At 44.1% G+C, this 21,293-nt stretch overlaps 1 protein-coding gene across 2 annotated transcripts in view; it reads left to right on the plus strand.

The window, feature by feature from the left end:
• Nucleotides 1–21,293, plus strand: part of LOC144507966 (hepatocyte growth factor-like) — a 66,243-nt gene that overhangs the window by 19,221 nt on the left and 25,729 nt on the right. For both annotated transcript variants that reach the window (XM_078235576.1, XM_078235577.1), the window contains exons 8-11: nucleotides 141–306; nucleotides 14,818–14,951; nucleotides 18,374–18,464; nucleotides 20,798–20,928. In XM_078235576.1, the coding sequence (XP_078091702.1) occupies nucleotides 141–306; nucleotides 14,818–14,951; nucleotides 18,374–18,464; nucleotides 20,798–20,928 (522 nt within the window). The remainder of the gene's footprint in view (nucleotides 1–140; nucleotides 307–14,817; nucleotides 14,952–18,373; nucleotides 18,465–20,797; nucleotides 20,929–21,293) is intronic.

Genomic DNA, 21,293 nt, shown 5'->3' on the forward strand with positions numbered 1-21,293 from the left:
ATATAGAGTGAGGCCTCGGGGCCGCCTTTTTTCTAAAGAAAGAGTTTGTATTTTGCTGCTGGACTTGCCAGCGCGATAATAGCTTTCTAATGTTGATAAGAACATCATTCTGAAAGGAGTCTTCTGTTTTGCCACATCAGTTCACAATTGTGACCATGATTCGGAGGTGACTACAGAATGCTTCAAGGATCTTGGGGAGAGTTATAGAGGGACCATGAACACCACACCTTCAGGAATTCCTTGCCAACGCTGGGATCAACAGTATCCTCATCATCACAACTTCACCCCTGAGAACTATAAATGCAAGTGAGTAATCTTGCTGTTGCTTGAGGTTATAAACCCTGTCCATGGTTTTTTTTTTTATATCTTTATAATATTTTCCAGATGGTGTGGTTTTATTTCCTACCCTTGCAAAGCCTTTGAGAAGAATATTACATGGAAGTTGCAGCAAAGAAAGAGGCTATCTGGTTCAAACTGGACTATACTGGTGTTTATTTGGAGTATTGTGAGCAGTTTTGGGCCCCGTAGCTAAGGAAGGATGTGCTGGCCCTGAAGAGGGTCCAGAGGAGGTTTACGAGAATGATCCCGGAAATGAAAAGCTTGACGTGTGAGGAGCATCCGAGGACTCTGGGTCTGTACTTGATGGAGTTTAGAAGGATGAGGGGGAATCTCATTGAAACTTACAGAATACTGAAAGGCCTGGATAGAATGGATGTAGAGAGGATGTTTCCATCAGTAGAAGAGACTAGGATCCAAGGACATAACCTTAGAATAAAGCAACGACCCTTTAGAACCAAGATGAGGAAGAATTCCTTCAGCCAGAGGGTGGTGAATCTATGGAATTCATTGCCACAGAAGGCTGTGGAGGCCAGGTCATTTAGTGCATTTAAGACAGGGATAAAAAGGTTCTTGATTGGTAAGGGGAAAAGGCAGGAGAATGGAGTTGAGAAACTTATTAGCCATGATTGAATGGCGGAACAGATTCGATGGGCCGAATGGCCTAATTCTGCTCCTATATCTTATACTCCACATGAACCTTCTTCCATACTGCTCCACCTCATCGTATCAGCATATTCTTCTGTTTGCTGATCTACCTTCCTCTTAAATGCAAATATTAGGAAGAATTTACTTTTGCTGTTGGATGTCAGGCATCCTCACTTTTACCATTGACAGTAAAATGAATAAAAACAGGGGTAAAGCCAAGTTCCTAAAGTAAGATTCTTTCATCTTGCAAACCAAATGCGTTGAACCCCGTTGCACTGATGATTTCAATATCACAATTTGAGAATGAGGCAGGGAGCGGGATTTGGGAAAATTCCTGATTTGCCCCACCTGCTTCAGGCCCGTAAAAGTAGGATTTTGATTCCTGAGGAATGGATGTGGGCTGCAGTTGGACCAACCAACCCTGGGAAAGAGATCAGAGGTAGCCACAGGACCTGTCAGGTCCCACGATGGATTGGTTAAAACGCCCACCCCAATGCTCTGGCTTTTTGTCCCAGTTAAAATACAAAGAAAGTCCTTCCAGCCCTTACCCCTTCACTCTCCCACACCATCCCTGTGCCCCAACTCGTGCCACCTCATGCTTCCCAACCACACCCTATGGCTACCCATGCCAAGGGAAGGCCCTCCCTTGGCCTCACATGCACGCTTCCCATGATGTGGCACATCACACATCCCCGTGCATGAGGGGGCCATGCGGGTGTGGAGATTTACTTTGGCACGGAGGGCATGAGGACCACAGGGGGGAGGTGGAGGGGACATTCTTTGGCATGGAAGGGCATGAGGAGGATCTTTCAAACTTAGATTTTGAGAAGGCCCCTCATGCAGACTATTGTTCACAATTATGAACTGGAATTTCAAGGTATGATAAACTAAAGAAGTTTAAAGTCCTGACGTGGTTGAAGTGTGCCTCAACTGCTGGAGATTGTCAAGAAATAAAAAGGCTGAAGAAAACTCCACTGTGCAGAAGAAAATCCAAATCCGATCCAGCACAGAGTCAAGGGACCTAGCCAGATCACAAAAGGGTGAACAAAAGTCAGAAAAGGGCTGAACGTTTTACTTTTAAAAAGTCATCAGGGCACTTACCAGGCAGGACATGCCATTGTTTAGCCAACACAGCTGAAGGAACGCTGCAGCTGAGGCTGTGGATGTCACCAAACCACATGACCCCTGAGCTCAAATGATTGAAAAAAATGTTTTAAAATGTCAACCAGAGACTAAACTTGCCCTCTTATCCAGTTTTTAGACTTTGTGTCAACCCCCTCACGAGCCCTGGCTGGTGGGTTTTCTAATTTCCTGCAGAGTCATATGATTTAAAGAGTCAGAACAGCAATCACACTGGAAGCCCACCAGGGTCTAATAGGTGCAGGAAGAAGAAGTGAAAGGGTAGTTATGTTGGTGCCATCTTGGAAGAGTAGGAAAGAACATTTAAAGCTGTACTACCATCTTATGGAAAACCGCCATGGATAGTAAGTTAAAATAACCAGACCAAATTGAGGTCGTGCCAGAGCCAAACCAGGAACAAAATAGGGTGTCATGGAAAAGATTTGTTTTGTACATCAGGAGTAGGTAGAAAATCGGAGCAAGTCCAAATAATCAATTTTTATACTTATTTGGTGAGATTGCTGATGAGGTAAATCTAATGCAACATATTGATGATTCCTCAGCCAGCTTTGAGATATTAAAAATCTTTGACAAGTATTTAAATCTTTAAGTTATAGATCACACAAAGCTTAAAAAGGACAGAACAAACTCAATCATGCAATGAGAGGACAAAAGACAACTAACACGATGGTGGCAGATCATTACGGTGCAATGAAGTGCACGAGCTGAGGAGTTTAGTGCAGAGCAAAGATAAGACTAAGAGGCAGCCAGATAGATCTTTTTGAAAAAGTCGACACGTTCTAACTGCAGCAGCAGGTGGCAGTGCTGAGTTATCTGGCATTGGTTGAAGGCAAAATAGAATCATAGAATCCCCACAGTGCAGAAGGAGGCCATTCAGCTCTTTGAGCCTGCACCGACCACAAAGTCACCCAGGCCCTATCCCCATGTATTTACCCTGCTAATCCCCCTGACACTAAGCGGCAATTTAGCGTGACCATTCCACCTACCCCGCACACCTTTGGACTGTGGGAGGAAACCGGAGCGCCTGGAGGAAACCCACGCAGACATGGGCAGAAAGTGCAAACTCCACACAGTCATCCAAGGCTGGAACTGAACCCAGGTCTCTGGCGCTGTGAGGTAGCAGTGCAAACCACTGTGTCACCATGCCACCGTTGTAGCAGAGCGTTCCAAGGTGGGAGCTGATAATGAAGCCATGATGGCAGAACTGCAACAAGCTTCATGGGAGACAGACGTGGCTAACAGTGAAACAAAAATGAAAGACGAGGACAAAGCTCTGCTGCAGGCAGAGGAAGGAAAGACGGAAATAAGATGAGGAAATGTTGTATCAAAAGAATTGGAAGATTTAAAACTCAAGTCAAGAAGAATATCTACCCTTGAAAATGCATGACAAAGCAAAATCTTCAATGAACCAAACTGTTCAAGATCCGAATAAACACGTTTCTGTGGTGTCACACATGTACAAAAGGCATTGAAAGAAATAGAAAGGTTGACTGTTGAGAAGAATGTAATAAGCAAACACTTGGACCGTGTACAAACTCCAAGCAGATCTCCAGAAAAGCATAAGGAAAAAATAACTCTTGTATTTCTGGGGCGATAATTTGCCGGGTTGGATTTGTCCTGTTTTTTGTGTACAGGACATATCTGGCGGTTTTCCACTTTGTCGGGTAGATGCCAGTTTTGTAGTTGCAGTGGGAGAGCTTGGCTAGGGGCGTGGTAATTTCTGGAACATGTCTTCAGTACTATTGCCGGAATATTGTCAGGGCCCATTGCCTTTGCATCATCCAGTGCCTTCGGCCGTTTCTTAATGTCATATGGACTGAATTGAATTCGCTGAAGACTGGCATCTGTGATGTTGGGGACCTCCGGAAGAGGTTGAGATGGATCATCCACTTCTGGCTGCAGATTGATGCTATTTGCAACAATCCCGAGAAGGTTTCAGCCTTCTCTTTTATACTGATGTGTAAAAACTCAGGAATAAAGACAGCTGAACGCCAGAGTAATTGCTGAGCTGAATGAAAAGATTAATAAGCCTGGAAAAAAAAAACTGGAAAACAAACGAGTAAACAAATATTTGGTCAAAATTATGAAACAAGTGGAAATAAAGGCTCCATTTGGAAACGTCAACTTCCCACAAGATAATGGCAGACCCCACGGAAAAAGAAAATCCGATCCACTCTCTGAATAACCGCAGCAAACGTTCTCTCCTTTTGGAAGGGGACAAGCCAGTGGTATCCAACCACAGAGGATGGTTGATAAAAGAGAAATTCAGCTCTATAGCGTGCAGTAAATGGACCAGATGTTGAAACCTCAGTGTTTGAAACACCTCGCACTACCATTTCAACTCTGAACCAACAAAGTTAGCGCAAAGCGGCTGGGCCTACCACTCCTCCAAATGTGACCAGAATGAGATCTGGAAGAATTGTCAAACTCCCAGAGTGTCTGAATTGATAAAGTCAGAGACTTGAAGGTGGGGGTGGGGTGGTATTGGCGAAGTGAAGAGGTATCATAGAAAAATTGTATTGCAAATATGTTTGGGTGAAGACTTGATGTGTAGTACAAAGGCAGATGGCATAGAATCACAGAATTATTACGGCATCAAAGGAGGCCGTTTGGCCCTTCATGTTGGCACTAGCACTCCCAATGGGCATCGTGACTTTGTGCCATTCTCCTGCCTTTTCCCTGTACCTTTGCACATTATTTCCATTTGAGTAATCATCTTATGCCCTCTTGAATGTCTCGCTTGAACTTGCCTCCACCACACTTCCAAGCAGTGTGTTCCAGTCTCAAACCAATTGCTGTGTGAATGTGTTTTTTCTCACGTCACATTTGACTCATTTTCACACAACTTTAAATCGGTGCCCTCTCATTCTGGATCCTTCCACGAGCAGCAACAGTTTCTCCCTACCTACTCTGTCTAGTTTCCTCATGATTTTGAAAATCTCTACCAAATCTGCTCGTGGCATTCTTCTTTTCAAGGAGAACATGGGACCATAGGAACACAGGAATTCAGAGCAGAAATAGGCAAATTCAACCCTTCGAGTCTGCTCCACCATTTAATCAAATCATGGCTGATCTCTCCCTGGTTTCAAGTCCACCTCTCCATCGTTCCGCACATCCCTTTATCTCTTTTTTTAATTAGAAATATATCTATCTCCTTCTTGAAACCATTCAACGATTCAGACTCCACCGCGCTATGGGGCAGCGAGTTCCACAAATTCACCACCTGCTGCGAGAAGTAGCTCCTCCTCAGCTCGGTTTTAAATCTACTACCTCTGAACCTATATCTATGATCCCTTGTTTCTGATTGTCCCATAAGAGGAAACATTTGGTCTACACATTGACGAAGGGAAAGCGGTAGATGTGGTTTATATGGATTTTAGCAAGGCGTTCGATAAGGTCCCCCATGCAAGGCTTCTTGAAAAAGTGAGGGCATGGGATCCAAGGGGCTGCTGCCCAGTGGATCCAGAACTGGCTTGCCCAAAGGAGGCAGAGAGTGTGTATAGATGGGTCTTTTTCTAATTGGAGGTCGGTCACCAGTGGTGTGCCCCAGGGATCTGTTCTGGGACCCTTGCTGTTTGTCATTTTCATAAATGACCTGGATGAGGAAGTGGAGGGATGGGTTGGTAAGTTTGCTGACGACCCAAAGGTTGGTGGGGTTGTGGATAGTATGGAGGGATGTCAGAAGTTACAGAAGGACATAGATAGGATGCAAGACTGGGCGGAGAAGTGGCAGATGGACTTCAACCCAGATAAATGCGTCGTGGTCCATTTTGGCAGGTCGAATGGGATGAAGGAGTACAATATAAAGGGAAAGACTCTCAGTACGGTAGAGGATCAGAAGGACCTTGGGGTCCGGGTCCATAGGACTTTGAAATCGGCCCCGCAGGTGGAGGAGGTGGTTAAGAAGGCGTATGGTGTGCTGGTCTTTATCAATCGAGGGATCGAGTTTAGGAGTCCGGGGATAATGATGCAGCTATATAAGACCCTCGTCAGACCCCACTTGGAGGACTGTGCTCAGTTCTGGTCGCCTCATTACAGGAAGGATGTGGAAAAGATTGAAAGGGTGCAGAGGAGATTTACAAGGATGTTGCCTGGATTGAGGGGCATGCCTTATGAGGATAGGCTGAGGGAGCTCGGTCTTTTCTCCTTGGAGAGACGTAGGATGAGAGGAGACCTAATAGAGGTATATAAGATGTTGAGAGGCATAGATTGGGTGGACTCTCAGAGGCTTTTTCCCAGGGTGGAAATGGCTGCTACGAGAGGACACAGGTTTAAGGTGCTGGGGGGTAGGTACAGGGGAGATGTTAGGGGTAAGTTTTTCACAGAGGGTGGTGGGCGAGTGGAATCGGCTGCCGTCAGTGGTGGTGGAGGCAAACTCAATAGGGTCTTTTAAGAGACTCCTGGATGAGTACATGGGACTTAATAGGATGGAGGGTTATAGGTAGGCCTAAAAGGTAGGGATATGTTCGGCACAACTTGTGGGGCCGAAGGGCCTGTTTTGTGCTGTAGTTTTCTATGTTTCTACATTTATTTTATCAATCCCTTTTAAAATTTTATATAATTCGATCAGATCCCCTCTCAGCCTTCTAAACTCCAGCCAGTGAGCATAAGCCCAAACTGTTAAACCTCTCCTCATACATCAACCCTTTCATCCCCTGAATCAATATGAATGCCAGCCTCTCCAATCTTTCCTCATTACTGAAGTTTCTCATTCCTGGAACCATTCTAGTAAACCCTTGTGTTCGCACCCAGAACTGTACACAATACATCAGCTGAGGTCTAACTAGAGTATTAGGGGGGGCTTCTTCACGCAGAGAGTGGTGGGAGTGTGGAATGAGCTGCCGGATAAAGTGGTAAAATGTGGGGTCACTTTTAACATTTAAGAAAAACTTGGACGGGTTCATGGAGGAGAGGGGTGTGGAGGGATATGGTCCAAGTGCAGGGCAGTGGGACTAGGCATAAAATGGTTCGGCACAGACAAGAAGGGCCAAAAGGCCTGTTTCTGAGCTGTAATTTTCTATGGTTCTATGGTTCCATGGTTCTAGAGTCTTGTATAAATTCAGCGTAATCTCCTTGCTCATTTACTCTATGCCCCTATTAATAAAGCCTAGTGTACTGTCTGCTTTACTTTTTGTAACCTCTTTATACAACCAACATTGTATAAACCACAATAAACTTTTGCCCCAAGGTATGCTGATTGGAGGCAGACCTGAAATTTTAATGAGGAGTTCGATCAGTTCACCAAGACACATCACTTTGGCTGAAAATAATATTTGCGCATTATGGGTGAATTGTAGGATTGTAAAATCATCATTTGCTGCAGGATACCATTGTGTGGTTTTCATCTGTAAAAGTATACCCCTTTCAAATATTAGAAAATTTTGTTTAAATTCCAAAATATTATGCACAATATATTCTTACACAGTCAACTGAACGGATGTATATAATTCTGTTGTGTTTTGTTTTAAGTCCGAGTTGTCGCCATTTAAAATTGATGGATTTTAGCCTAAATATTTTTTGTGTGTGCATATGTATGTCATGTGTTTGTGTTCTATCCATGCGTATTTAGACAGCTGTGATCACTCAACAGTGTAAAGGTCAAGTGGTCGTCATCTGATTTGCCTTGCCCATTTTTAGTTATGTTTATTCATTAAGGTCCATTTAAACTCTTTTGGCCATTTCTTTTTGGAAAAAGAAATATTAGAACCTGTTTCAGAAAAAAATTGAAAACAGAAATTGCTGTTCATGGTGGGTGATTCGGGGGTAGTCCAGCAACAAAAAGGGAGGCTGTCTTTCACTTCCGCCAGTATCCTGGATCATGTAGAAAGGTGAACAAAAATGGGTCATTCAGCCCATTTAGTCTGTGCCAGTCATTCATGCTCCACCCGAGCCTCCGTTACTCCTTTCCTTCTAATCCCAGCAGCGTAACTGCTACTCCTCTTTTCCCTTGTGTTTATCCAGTTTCATCAGAAACACATCAGTACTGTTTGTTTCAACTATTCCTTGTGATGCCCATTATATAAAAAATTCTGGCACAGAGGTTAGAAATCTTTGAATATAATGCTGTATGTTTCTAGTTTATGTACTTGAATAACCTTTCTAATGATTTCTTTTGGTGAGGCCACATTGCGTGCAGTTCTGGTCACCGCACAACCAGAAGGACTTGGAAACTTTGTACAGAGTGCAAAGAAAGTTCACCAGGATGTTGCCTGGTCTTGAGGATGTTGGCTATGATGAGAGGTTGGATAAACTAGGATTGTTTTCATTGGAAAGATGGAGGCTGAGGGGAGACCTGATAGAGGTCTACAAAATGATGAGAGGCAGAGACAGGGTGGGTAGTCGGAGGGTTTTTCCCAGGCTGCAAGTATCGATTACAAAAGGGCACAGGTTCAAGGTGAGAGGGGGAAAGTTTATGGGAGATACGTGGGGCAGCTTTTTCATGCAGGGTGGTGGGTGCCTGAATCGTGCTGCCAGAGGAGGTGGTGGAAGCAGGCACATTAGCAACATTTAAAAGGCATCTGGATGGGTTCATGAATAGGGAAGGGATAGAGGGATATGGACCGAGTAAGGGCAGAAGATTTCTTTTAGTTTAGTTAAAAAATCATGATCGGCATAGGCTTGGAGGGCCGAAAGGCCTGTTCCTGTGCTGTACTTTTCTTCTTTTATCTGTGGCAGCAGCCTTCCATTTGTGAAAGATGGTGAACATGCAGCAAACTATCTCTTCAGATGAGGTGTCTTCACCTGACGCACCTATTGCTGAAGAGGCCAGTATCTGAGGGACAGATTCTGCCATAAGTGCCTCACGTGAAACTACCAGGCTGTCATTGTGGGTGGCTGTTTTTGGTGTCAAGCCACTGTTCATTGTGGTGATGCATTTATCAGCCCACGCAAGATGTTTCTATTTTCTTCTGCCATCAGCTAGTGATTGCCATGTGAGATAAATGGATGTTTACGGCCCTGGCAAGCATCCTTGGAGCAGAGCTTTGGGGGTCCGACTTTTTGTCTGGCTCTGGTCACTGCGCCAGGCATCCATTCTGTGTGCTAGAGGCAGCGAATCTGTCTCTGATTGCTGTTACCAAACCTGGGTGCTCTGATTGTGAGAGGAACGCTGTGTTCATGACTTTGTTCTGCCAGGACATACCCATGGCGTGCCACAGAGAATGAAGATGGAAATGTTTGTACTTCTTTCCTGCTAGTTGTAATACGTCCATGTTTCACAGCCATGCAGCAAGGTGCTGAGATTGTTGGCCTAATCAACCTGCCTTTCGGTCCTAAAAATCAACTTAATGTTATTCGGTGTGCATTTTTGTGAGCCAGCCAATACATTCCTTGTGTATGCACCATGTTGTGCATTAAGGACAGAGGTCACCATGGACTTGAGGTAGCAGAATTGACTAACCACTTCCAGTGGGGAACTATGTAGCGTGATCAGGATGGAGGTGCAGCACCCTGCCCCATGACCACATTCTTTCTGACGCTTATAAGTCAGTCAGAACAAGTGATAGGCATGGGAGAGACAATCCATGAATCCTTGTAGCTGAGTTTCCGTGTGGGTGACCAGCAAGGAAGAGTTCTGTGATCAGGATGCACTTGTGTTTTTAGCTTCACTCTTAGTCTCAACATTATAGAGATTGCCTTCTGACTAGCGTGCGAGTAGGTTCCACCAATATCTGCAAGGAAGGGCAAAGAGCAAGAGCATGGAGAGGAAGATACCAAACAGAGCAGGAGCTAGGACGCAGCCCTATTTCACTCCATTCTTCACTCTGAAACTTTCAGAAGTGGACCCATCAAAGGGTACAGTGCAGTGGATGAGACTGAGGAACTTTGGCGGACATCCAATTCTTTGCTCTGGAATGGTGTTCACTGCCTTGGAGCTGGTGTATGGAGAAGATTGTGTCCACAGTAGATCTTTTGGAGTAGAAACAGCATTCTGCTTCTGGGTACACCTTGGTTGCAAGTAGACGGAGTCTTGAGTATTACCCATAATGTTCAGGAGTGAAATGCCCTTGTAGGTGCTGAAGTTCCCTCTATTGTCTTTGTTTTGTTTTGGACCACGCATCGCCTGTGGAATATACTGACTTTGCAGCCAAGGAGAAGGTCACTAAGGTTTGACAATCGATGGGGCTTTCTGTGCTTGAGCGGTTTGGCTGGGTTTCCATCATTGCCATCTGTCTTTGCTCGTGATGAAGGATTTTCATCTAACTCACCCATGACAGGAAGCTGCAGGAGAGTGTCGGGCATGGACTGGGAGATGCCCTCTTGCAGCTCACAATAATGTGGGACATCTGTCAGTTCAGCAAATGCTTCATGCTAATTTCCAGGGGCAATTTTGGTGATGACAGGACCAAGCATCCTCTTGCTCTCGTCGTACACAGCTAGTAAATTTCCACTGTCACAGGCTGTTTAGATTTCTTGAAGAGAGCTGACTCGGTGTTTATTTTCTCGGTATATCCCTACCTTTTGCATGGCTGTCTTGGCTCCTCTCAAGATGACAATGTTTAACTGTTGGGTTTAACTGTGCATCATGTAGGCTTTGCTTTTTGCATTAATGACAGATGTCATCTCAGCTGAGTCGGTCTCAAACCAGTCCTGCTGCAGGTTCCGTCTTTACCAAATGTTGCTCCGACTGCTTAGATAATTGAGCTCCATGGCTTCCCAGTTTCCTTGCATCAGGGCTTCCCGGTAAACCTTTTACTAGTAGCAATCTTTCTGGTGCTGATATTTGCCATCATTACTTGTGCAAGGGATGTTGAACATGGTGGACCATTGTGCTTGGAGCTGTGAAATGTTCTGCGGTGCACTTTCATTTAGCTGCTGAATGGATGGTCAATATCCGCACTGTGATTGGTGTGGGTATGGAGAACACTAGGCAGTTAATGCCTTGCAATGATGAGGCTTACATACTGCCAATGCCCAGTCCCTGGGGGATGCCATGGTAGCTTGTGGCGATGTCCGCCCTGGAATTGCACAGCTCATTCAGGGCACAAAGCTCAAGTAGGTGTTCTCTGCTCTTGTTAATCCTATCTACCCCACATTGGCTATGAATTGCTAACTACCACAGCGCATACATTGAAGTCACCCAGGATGAGTAACCTCTCGCCATTTGGGATGTTTTTCAGGGAGCCAAAGAGATGTTTTTTGTCTGATGTGCTGGTATACAGAGTTGGTGCATGGGCACAATGTTGACTGTGCCTTCATCGAATGGCAACCGCAGGGATTTGAGATACTCCAAGGTTTCCATTGGTGACTCGAATAACTCAGCCAGTTTCTCATTGTGAAGCCTATGCCATGCTCATGGTGATCTTCAGCCCCCTTTCCATACTGGTAGAAGGTATAATTAGCCTCACTAATAGAATCTGTGTTGGTTAATCTGGTTTCTTGCAGAGCGGGAATATCAGTGCTAAATTTGTGTAACTTCTGGTCAATCAGAGCTGTCTTGCAAACATTTAACGTGCAATGTGAATCATCGTTCACGGCAGGGCACAAATCCCTCGCGTTCCAGTTTCCAAGCTGTAAGATGATCGTTCTTGGTTTGCTGCCTAGCCTAAGAATGGTTTTAGGAGGTGCAGAAATGCTTAGAATTTGTGCCCCACCTCACGCTCCAGTAGGGTGGTATCCTTAGGGAAGAAATGTCTGGGGCATTAGCTGGTTGCAGAAGTTGCTGAAAGGTGATAATTTGAGGAAAGCACCACCACCTATTGGGACTCCACTTCAGATATTGTGGGGGGTTTACTACCTTAGCTATTAACCGAAAGGCGCAATCAGGCAGGGCCACATTGCCACAGATATAGATCTGATCTTGCCCTCCAGGTGTGCCATTCCCTGCACAAGTGATGGAGAATGAATGGGCGAGTATGGATGTGAGTAAAAGATCCTCTGCAGACAAACTATAAAGCTGGCTGTAACAAAAGACAGGTCGAAGCCGGATTTAAGTACCTTGTGTGTGTAAGAAAACCGGGGAGCTGCTGAAAGCGTCTTTGCAAATTAAACATACAGGAAACCAGCATTAGTAAAAAAATGGTGGGAATTTTCGTTGGAGTTTTTAACGAAAATATGGAGGGATGGAAGTCTTATACCGAGTGTTTTAATTTATTTTATGCAGGCAAACAGAATAGCTGAAGATATTATGGTGCCCACTTTCCTGACTGATGAGGGGAAATAGTTTTGCTCTCCCACGCAGTCTAGTGCAACCTGATAAATCAGGCACTAAAATATACAAACAAATTTTCAAGCACATTTTTCGCCTAAACCCCTGGTGACTGCAGAGTGCTTTAGATTCCATAAAAGAAACCAATCGCACAATTTGTGGCAGTTCTTAAAAAACTTGCAGAATGTTGAGAGTTTGGAGACCTGCTTGATGATACTATCAGTGACAGATTGGTTTGTGGTCTATGCAGCAAAGCAACACAACAACACAGTTGTTCACTGAGAGCAATCTCATTCTGCAGAAAGCCATTGAAATCGCTGTTTCTACGAAGCTGGCTGCAAAAGAAGCCCAGAATCGAGCTTGTGCATTCAAGTACATAAATGTCCCGCTGAATCCACACCTGAAGCCATCGGGGCTTGTTCATGTTACTGTTGTGCAAAGCCAAGGCACTTTGCTGCTGAACGCTGGTGTAAAGACATGGAATGTCGAAATTGTGGATAAAAAAAGTACACACACAGCACGTTCCTGCAGGATGAAGAAGCAAGCTATGAATAAAATGAAGAAGCAGGAATGAACCAGGACAGCATTTAAACTAAATAAAAGGAGAAATATCCATGCTTTACAACAGCATTGAGAAGAGTGAAGCGACTCACAGACAGAGGAGGAGCGATCACTATATGGCAAAACACAAAAGGTTTTCTAACAAGGACAAAGAATTTTGGCTCAAATATTCTACAAGGGAGAAATGGGTTCCTGACACAGTTCTTGCATTGACTGGACCTGTCTCTAACAATGTCCAGACCAGAGATGATGCTATCTGGAGGAGGCATGCAGACCAGTTGCTGGTTGGAAAAACAAATCTGATCAGTGTGGAGGCTGTTGAAAATAGTGGAGGCTGTTGAAAATTTAGGTTCAAACTTACCTAGTCAGGACTTTCTTGCAACCCTGACACCAGCAGACATCATCGAGGAAGTCAATAGCTCATCCCCTGTTCAGACCCAGCGACAACCTTGAGTTCCCTATGTCAATGTCTGTCAAACCAACCACTGATGTTCCACAAATGACGACTTTCAGACTGTCTGACTGACTTATTGACTATTGTCCATGTTGAGCTTATTTTGGGAAAGTTTAGATTAAAGGGAGGCGGGGGAATGTTATGTAAATGTACTTGTTCCTGTTGGCTCATTGTGGAGCTTTGCTGTAGTAATGTATGCAAATGGATGTGATGTCATAAGATGTAGAGCAGGAAACCGAGAGAGAGAGAAGTAGCAGCAATGGAAGACATCGCACACCACAAATAAAGACTCCATTCATTTTTAACCCAGTGACTGCAAGTTTCATGTCTCCCAATACATAACATTATTATAGTAGGGAAATGCTGAATTTATTAATATCGCATCATGAACAAAATCAGCTGAGTTGTGATTCCCAAGTTATAACTGTGAGAAACAATTTTAGCTTTGCTTTAATTCAAACTGCATTGGACATCTAGGGGGCGAATTAAAGCAGATCAAACTCTGGCAGACAATGGGAGACTACAAATGGCATGAAGCAAACCAGTTATCAGACAATTAGTTCGACTGCCAAGAAATTTATTTCAATTCCCTCATGTTGATAAACAGCAGCTGTTTAAATGTTACAAATATTTGGCAGGGGAAGCTGTGTTTTGCCTAGTTAGAAAGTGAAAGTTGAAGGGGAAAAAAAGAGTTGGAAATACTCTGCAGGTCAGGCAGTATCTGTGGAGAGGGGAACTTTGTTAACATTTCAGCTTGAAGAACTTTCATTAGATTAACTCCATAGTTGGTGCTGCAGTTTGATAAGCCAGGTCTTGTACTGCTCTGAGCAGTTCCTCACTGATATGACATTGCTTTAACTTCTGATAATTATAACAAAGAGAATGGCTAAACATGAAATATAGATGTTATAATAACTCCAGGAGTTGGCTGTAAAGGAACAGTGCTTTATTGCCCAAAATAAATTAAAGCAAAACCACAAGCTTGTGGTGAACACAAACTGGTCCCAACCAGGACAATGCAATAATGGACCCACTCAGGGGCCTGCTTTATACACGGCCCGGTATATGAGCTCTACCTGGTGAATTAATTACCAATCCTCAGGGAGCTTGTATTCAGTGAGTCCTACAGGAAAGTCAATCAGTGATTGCCCACGCAAGTTCTGGGGGTTATCACAGATGTAAATATATGATAGAGATAGATCATAGAAGAAATCATAGAAACCCTACAGTACAGAAGGAGGCCATTCGGCCCATCGAGTCTGCACCGACCACAATCCCACCCAGGCCCTACCCCCACATATTTACCCACTAATCCCTCTAACCTACGCACCTCAGGACTCTAAGGGGCAATTTTTTTTTAACCTGGCCAATCAACCTAGATCTTTGACGTGCTTATCAATTGGTGCATATTTTTTGAATCTAAGAAATAGCTTTCAATGTAAAGGCTACGTTTGGCCGTTTTGCGGAGAATGCCTATTCCATTGTTCAAACCTTTGACTTGTTGTAAAATTTAGTTGTGATTATTTTACAGGGACTTGAACAAAAATTACTGCAGGAATCCGGATGGAGCAGAAGCTCCCTGGTGCTTCACTACGGATCCAGATATCCGAACAGCTTATTGTTTTCACATCCCGAGGTGTGAGAATAAAACCCCACCTTCAGAAGGTAAAACGTGCAAATGACTTGTCGGTCTATATTTCTAATTTACCTAAAATGGGGAAGTTCTTCAATAAGTATTGGGGATGTTTCTAAGTTCAGAGAGGTGGAAATGATGGATCTGGGTTACAGTTTAAATAACACATTTTGGCACTGTTTGAACAGATAGCAAATAACTTCTCGATGGTCTCATTGAAAACGAGTGGAGCACAAGAGGGCAGCAAAAGCATGCACTGGTCTGAATTTTACACGTTGCTGCGGACAAAGTCCATTCAGCATAGAAAGCACAATATTGCTGAAGCAATATTGTGCTTTCAAAGCACAATATTGTTGGGAGGCCTCACAAAATGGTGGAGGAAGACATCACGAGGGTGCCTGATGTCTTAAACTGCAGCCATGGGATAATCTCAAGATCCAGTTGGTGGGAGGCTAATTAAACCAGTTAACAAGGTAGCACAGTGGTTAGCACTGCTGCCTCACAGCGCCAGGGACCCGGGTTCAATTCGTGGCTTGAGTCACTGTCTCTGCGGAGTTTGCACGTTCTCCCCGTGTCTGGGTGGGTTCCATCCGGGTGCTCCGGTTTCCTCCCACATTGTGAAAGGCATGCTGGTTAGGTGCATTGACCTGAACAGGCGCCGGACTGTGGAGACTAGGGGAATTGCACAGTGACTTCATTGCAGTGTTAATGTAAGCCTTACTTGTGACTAATGAATAAACTTTTTACTTTAAACTTTAACTGGCCAATTAACGGGCATTTCCCATCCCTGCCAGCATTTCACTAGGCCCCTTCCATATGGGGAGCAGGGTAGGGAAACCCTGGTGGTCTTTCAGTAAGTTCGTGGGTGGGGGGAATCCTTCCTTAAAGGCTGTTGTATGGTCGCAGGAGGGGCCTCCTGTGGCAATAGCCACCCTCACGGCTCCAACACCATTTCTGGTCCCTGTGTCTGCGTGGGTTTCCACCGGGTGTTCCGGTTTCCTCCCACAGTCTGAAAGACATGCTGGTTAGGTGCATTGATCCAAACAAGCGCTGGACTGTGGCGACTAGGGGAATTTCACAGTAACTTCATTGCAGTGTTAATGTAAGCCTTACTTGTGACTAATAAATAAACTTTACTTTTTTTACTTTTTAATCTCTGGGCCTGTCCCAGAACAATACATTAAAACCATAACTGACCTTCAAGGTGCTCCAATATGGAGGTTCTCACTCCCTTTCTATGCAACCCCAGCAGCATGGAGCCAGTGATATTATCCCATGTAGGATCCCGCTATCAATCCACACAATTGGCAGAGTGGGGTGGAGCGGGGGGATGACTTAAGAGTTGGAAAAGTTGCAGCTAATAAGTTGGTCAACATCTGAAAGAAGATGATTAAATAAAGACTTGAGAAACTGGGTGGTGATTTAATGTTAGATGCAAAGAAAGACTGGGCATGGACATAACACCAGTGATATGGTGGGGAACACTACCACCTGGAAGTTCCCTTCCAAATCACTCTCTATCCTGACTTGGAAATGTATCACCGTTCCTTCACTGTCGCTCAGTCAAATCCTGGAACTCCCTCCCTAACAGCATTGTGGGTATACCTACACCACATGGACTGCAGCGGTTCAAGAAGACAGCTCACCACCATCTTCTCCAGGGCAATTAAGGATGGGCAATAAATGCTGGTCTAACCAGCAATGTCCAATCCCTTAAATGAATAAGGAAAACAGAAAAAAAAATTATGTCTCATCTAAAATGTTAACTTTGAAGGTCCATCTCAAATACTAATCATCCATGCCCTGCTCTATTTTAACAGCATGGTTTTTTTGTTGCAGTTTTTCTTTCTATCATGGTTAAGGTACACTTGTGTGATTGATTTGTATCAAACCACTTATCTTGAGACGGGGAAGGGAACAGAAAATGGAGAGCCAAAGAAAATGATTCAAACTAATTTTAGTTCATCACCAAATCAAATCTGGAAAAAAACATTTGGGTTATTGACCTTTGCTCTTGATCACTTCATTGTATTTTGGGCCATTGAACAGTTTACAGAAGAACTTTGCTGAAATTTAGTCTAAAACTACACAACAGTCACCCATCGATCCTAAACTTTCCCACAAAACAGCTAATTTCTTATTTCCGAGACAACCTGTTCTGCAAACCAGAGATTTGGGTCATGAGGCTTTTTCGTTGATCTATTAGTCACAAGTAGGCTTACATTAATATTGCAATGAGGTTACTGTGAAAATCCCACAGTTCAGGTACACCTGAGGGAGAATTTAGCATGGCCAATGAACCTAACCAGTACACCTTTCGGTCTGTGGGAGGAAACTGGAACACCCGGAGGAAACCCACGCAGACACGGGAAGAAAGTGCGGACTCCGCACTGACAATGACCCAAGCCGGGAATCGAACCCGGGTCCCTGACTCAGAGGCTGAACAGAAAGTGAGATTTATATAATAATGAATAACCTTTTAAAATCTGATACTTTATTTTCTTTTTGGACTGCAGCGACATGTTTAATCTTCCAAACAATGATGATGCGACTAATGAGGTCTGACTTGTAAAAGAATAATCATGATATTTATGTTTTCAAAAATAGCATTGCAACAAAATGTTTCTAAATTCAATGGCTAGACTTCACCTTTATTGTGTAAGCCTTTGTCATTCATCTACAGTTTTCAACTATAAAATATATGAAAGGCCTTCAAACGAGAATTGGATAATTATCTGAAGAGGAAATATTTGCAGGGCTACAGGGACGAGGTGGAGGAGTGGGACTGGGAGAGTTGTCCTTGCAGAGAGCTGGGAAAGACTCAGTGGGCCGAATGGCCTCCTTCTGTGCTGTAACCATTCATGACACAATGGCGATCTTGAGAAGTTGCTTTTTTGCTTTAACTCGCAGACTTGCGCAGGCAATTTAATTAACCCCAGCGCAGTACGTGTTACTGAATCATGGACCCCGATTATGTGTGCTGGGCGTGGGAGAGGCTGAAGAGCCTGACAAGGCCCAGGGATGGGGCACAGAGGTCTTACTGAACCTACCAGCCAGACCACGTTGTTAATTGAGGTGTGGGAATGGACCAAGTGGTTGCTTGAAATTTCACTTCATCATCATTTGAGAGTCAGAAATAAACTGTTGAGAATGCATATTCAAAAAATAAATAGGATTAAAGATGTGACTGGGTAGTCTGCTGGCTGCCTGTGGAAGAAGCGTGTTTGAATGTGTAGTGTGCTGCTGCCTTGCTGGGTTCCTCTACAGACAAGCCTCCTTGGGCACCATGGGGGTGACTATGAAATCATACCCCAGGCTGAGTCAGCGATTTTAGGAAATAAAGAGTTAAGGAGAGAAAATTGGCAGGATGATGAAAGAATAAAAATGTGATGAATTGAAAATCCAAGTTGATGCTGTTTTTTTAACCCAAGTCTATGACTTCCTATTTGTCTAGAGTGTTACCAAGGGATTGGGACAACCTACAAAGGAACTGTATCTAAAACTAGGACTGGCATACAGTGTGCACCCTGGATAAATTACAGAAGGTAAGACTCAAATTCCTCTGGTTGTCAAGAATTGGTTTGTTGGTGTTGGATAAATAAAACACTTGTGTGTAATAGAGTGGCATTTAGCATGCCTGTCACTATCACACCTTCAAACATCGATGCACTGTATTGGCATTTTATTTGTTTGAGGGGTGTGCGTCTTGCTGGCTAGACCAGAATTTATTGCCCACCTCTAGTTGCCCTTGAGAAAGTGGTGGTGAGCTGCCTTTTTGAACTGCTGCAGTCCACGTGCTGTAGGCACACCCATGGTGCTGTTAGGAAGCGAGTTCCAGGATACTGACCCAGTGATAGTGAAGGAACTGTGATGTATTTCGAAGTCAGGATGGTGTGTGGCTTGGAGGGAAACTCTGAGGCAGTGGTGTCACATGTATCTGCTGCCTTTTTCCTTCTAGGTGATAGAAGTTGTGTCTTTGGAAGGTTTTAGTAGCATCCCTTACCCTTCTTGTTGTGAAATAATAAGGGGCCTCATTGCCCCGCCCCCCCCTTCCCCCGATGCTACCAGCAAACTGACAGGATTTTGCTGGGCGGCATTCTGGAAGCACAGAAGAGGTGTGCAGCTCACATTTAATCCCTGAGTTGCTGCCGACTTACAGTGGGCTCGGGGATAATGGGTGTCAGTTGGCTTGTTAATGAACCTAAAATCCCGCTGCCGGCCGGGAATCCTATGTCAGCGTTGTCGGCAGGACCGGAGAATCCCACCGATGTGAACGACTGGAGAATTCCGGCCAACATGAGTGTTGGTGTAGTTCTGTTTGCATCATTTGGCCATGTCATTGCGTGCTGTCATAGAATCTCAGTGCAAATGTTCTTTAAAATTAATAGATTTAGTACCATTGATGGTTTTGTTTAGTTTTAAAGTCTTCCTAGATTGTTTTTCCTTTCAAGAATTATGCTATTGAACAATTCACTGAACCTTTTACCACCTTTTCTAATTTCCCTCCTTTCCACTTACTCACATATCTTGTGCTGAGAAACAGATTTTCCTTATTAGTCAAGACAATTCCTTCATTTGATTCCCTTCCATCAGATCCTTTCCCATAAGTTTGAATTTTTGAAATATCAAGTGGTTTAGTCACATTACATTATTGACCTGTTGTGTTGATTTTCAATCTGGAAAGGTGAAAGGTCACTATTCAACTTGGTGTTAATTCAATAGTTGGATTGTGTTGCTATGGGCAACCTTCTTTCCTGAATCTGCTGTATCTTCTACTCTGTGCAAATAATCTTTGAATCAAATTTAAAGATTGAAACGTCCATCTTGACAATGTACATGGCTTGTTGCACGAATTAAGGAACCACACTCACTATTCAAGATGGGTGAGCTCCCAGAGGCTCAGTCTGATCACTTCCTCATCCAGACTGCCTAGGAGAAACTGTGGCCTGGATTTCTTTTTGTGGATTTGTGAAGATTCCGTAGAAGTTCAAATGGTGGCCTGACTATGGATCCAGAGGTCTTGCTCTCATTTCTGGCAGATCCTATTTTCATCGGTAGGGAAAAGGGAGTGGGACATGCTTTTCACATTGAGCTACTGTAGTTGTTATGGTATTCCCACAATAGTGCTAGATGGGGATGTCCAGGATTTTGACCCAACCACAGTGGCGGAATGGTGATCCATGTCCAATTCAAGGTGCCTTTCTAAGAGGCATCTGGATGGGTACATGAATAGGGAGGGAATAGAGGAATATGGTCCCAGTAAGGGCAGAAGGTTATTTTTTAGTTAGGGCTTCATGATCTGCACAGGCTTGGAGGGCCAAAGGACCTGTGCTGTAGTTTTCCTTGTTCTTTGCGTGTGACTTGGCGGGTTCTTGATCATAATGGTGCTCCCATGCTCTTGTCCGCCTTGGTGGTAGACGTTACAAGGAAGGGGGTTGCTATTGGAGTAACCTTGTTGAGTTGGCGCAGTGCATATTTACAGTACAGTGCACCAATGTTGCCTAAGTGGATATTGAGTCCAGTGGCAGAGGCCATGGAATAAGTGAATTACTCTGCCTTGAATGGTGTTGAACTTATGACGGTTCACCCATCCCAGGCAGACTGCGAATGCCAGTGCGTCCTTCACGGGCACATTTGGCGAATACTCAAGTTTTTGCGATTGTGGGATGCTTGCCTGCTCCCCGCTCAGTTGGTCATGGAACCCAGGCAAGATTTCGCAAAGTCACCAATAAAATTAGACCAGTCATTTCAAATCTAATCGTATTCTTAATAAATAAGATGTGTGGCTGGAAAGGTTAAAACATCCATCCTGTCGTAATCTGTTCAGAGGTGAACAAGGCTTATCATTGTGTAACTGTTGTCCTTTATCTATGCGCAGAACCATTTTGTACACCAATTCCGAAAGCTTGGTGGAGAACCATTGTCGCAATCCAGACGCAGATAAACATGGTCCCTGGTGTCACACTAATGATCCTCTCACTCTGTGGGACTACTGTGCAATAGAATCTTGTAAGTACTTGACAAAATTCCCTGCAGGTTGTAAGACTCCACTCACTCCCAATGCAAAGTCTTGCTCAACGGGAACACAGATCAGAAAATTGGACCGGGAGGAGCCCGTGCTTGATTACAAGATTTCTGATTTGTCTGCTGTTCATTTGAATGGCAAGAAAGTTGGGAATTTCACTTATCAGGTGTGTGGACATCCATGCTCAAGTCTTCAAGTGAGACTCTCAATTTTGGGGCTGTTGAATTCACTCCTTATATGATGCAATGCAAATATTTTGGAGAAATTTCATCAAAGTCTGTGGCTATATGTTAAAGCATGAGGACCAGGGAACCAGGTTCAATTCTGGCCTCGGGTGACTGTCTGTGTG

The sequence above is a fragment of the Mustelus asterias genome, chromosome 19 (assembly GCF_964213995.1).
Source record: "Mustelus asterias chromosome 19, sMusAst1.hap1.1, whole genome shotgun sequence".
NCBI lineage: Eukaryota > Metazoa > Chordata > Chondrichthyes > Carcharhiniformes > Triakidae > Mustelus > Mustelus asterias.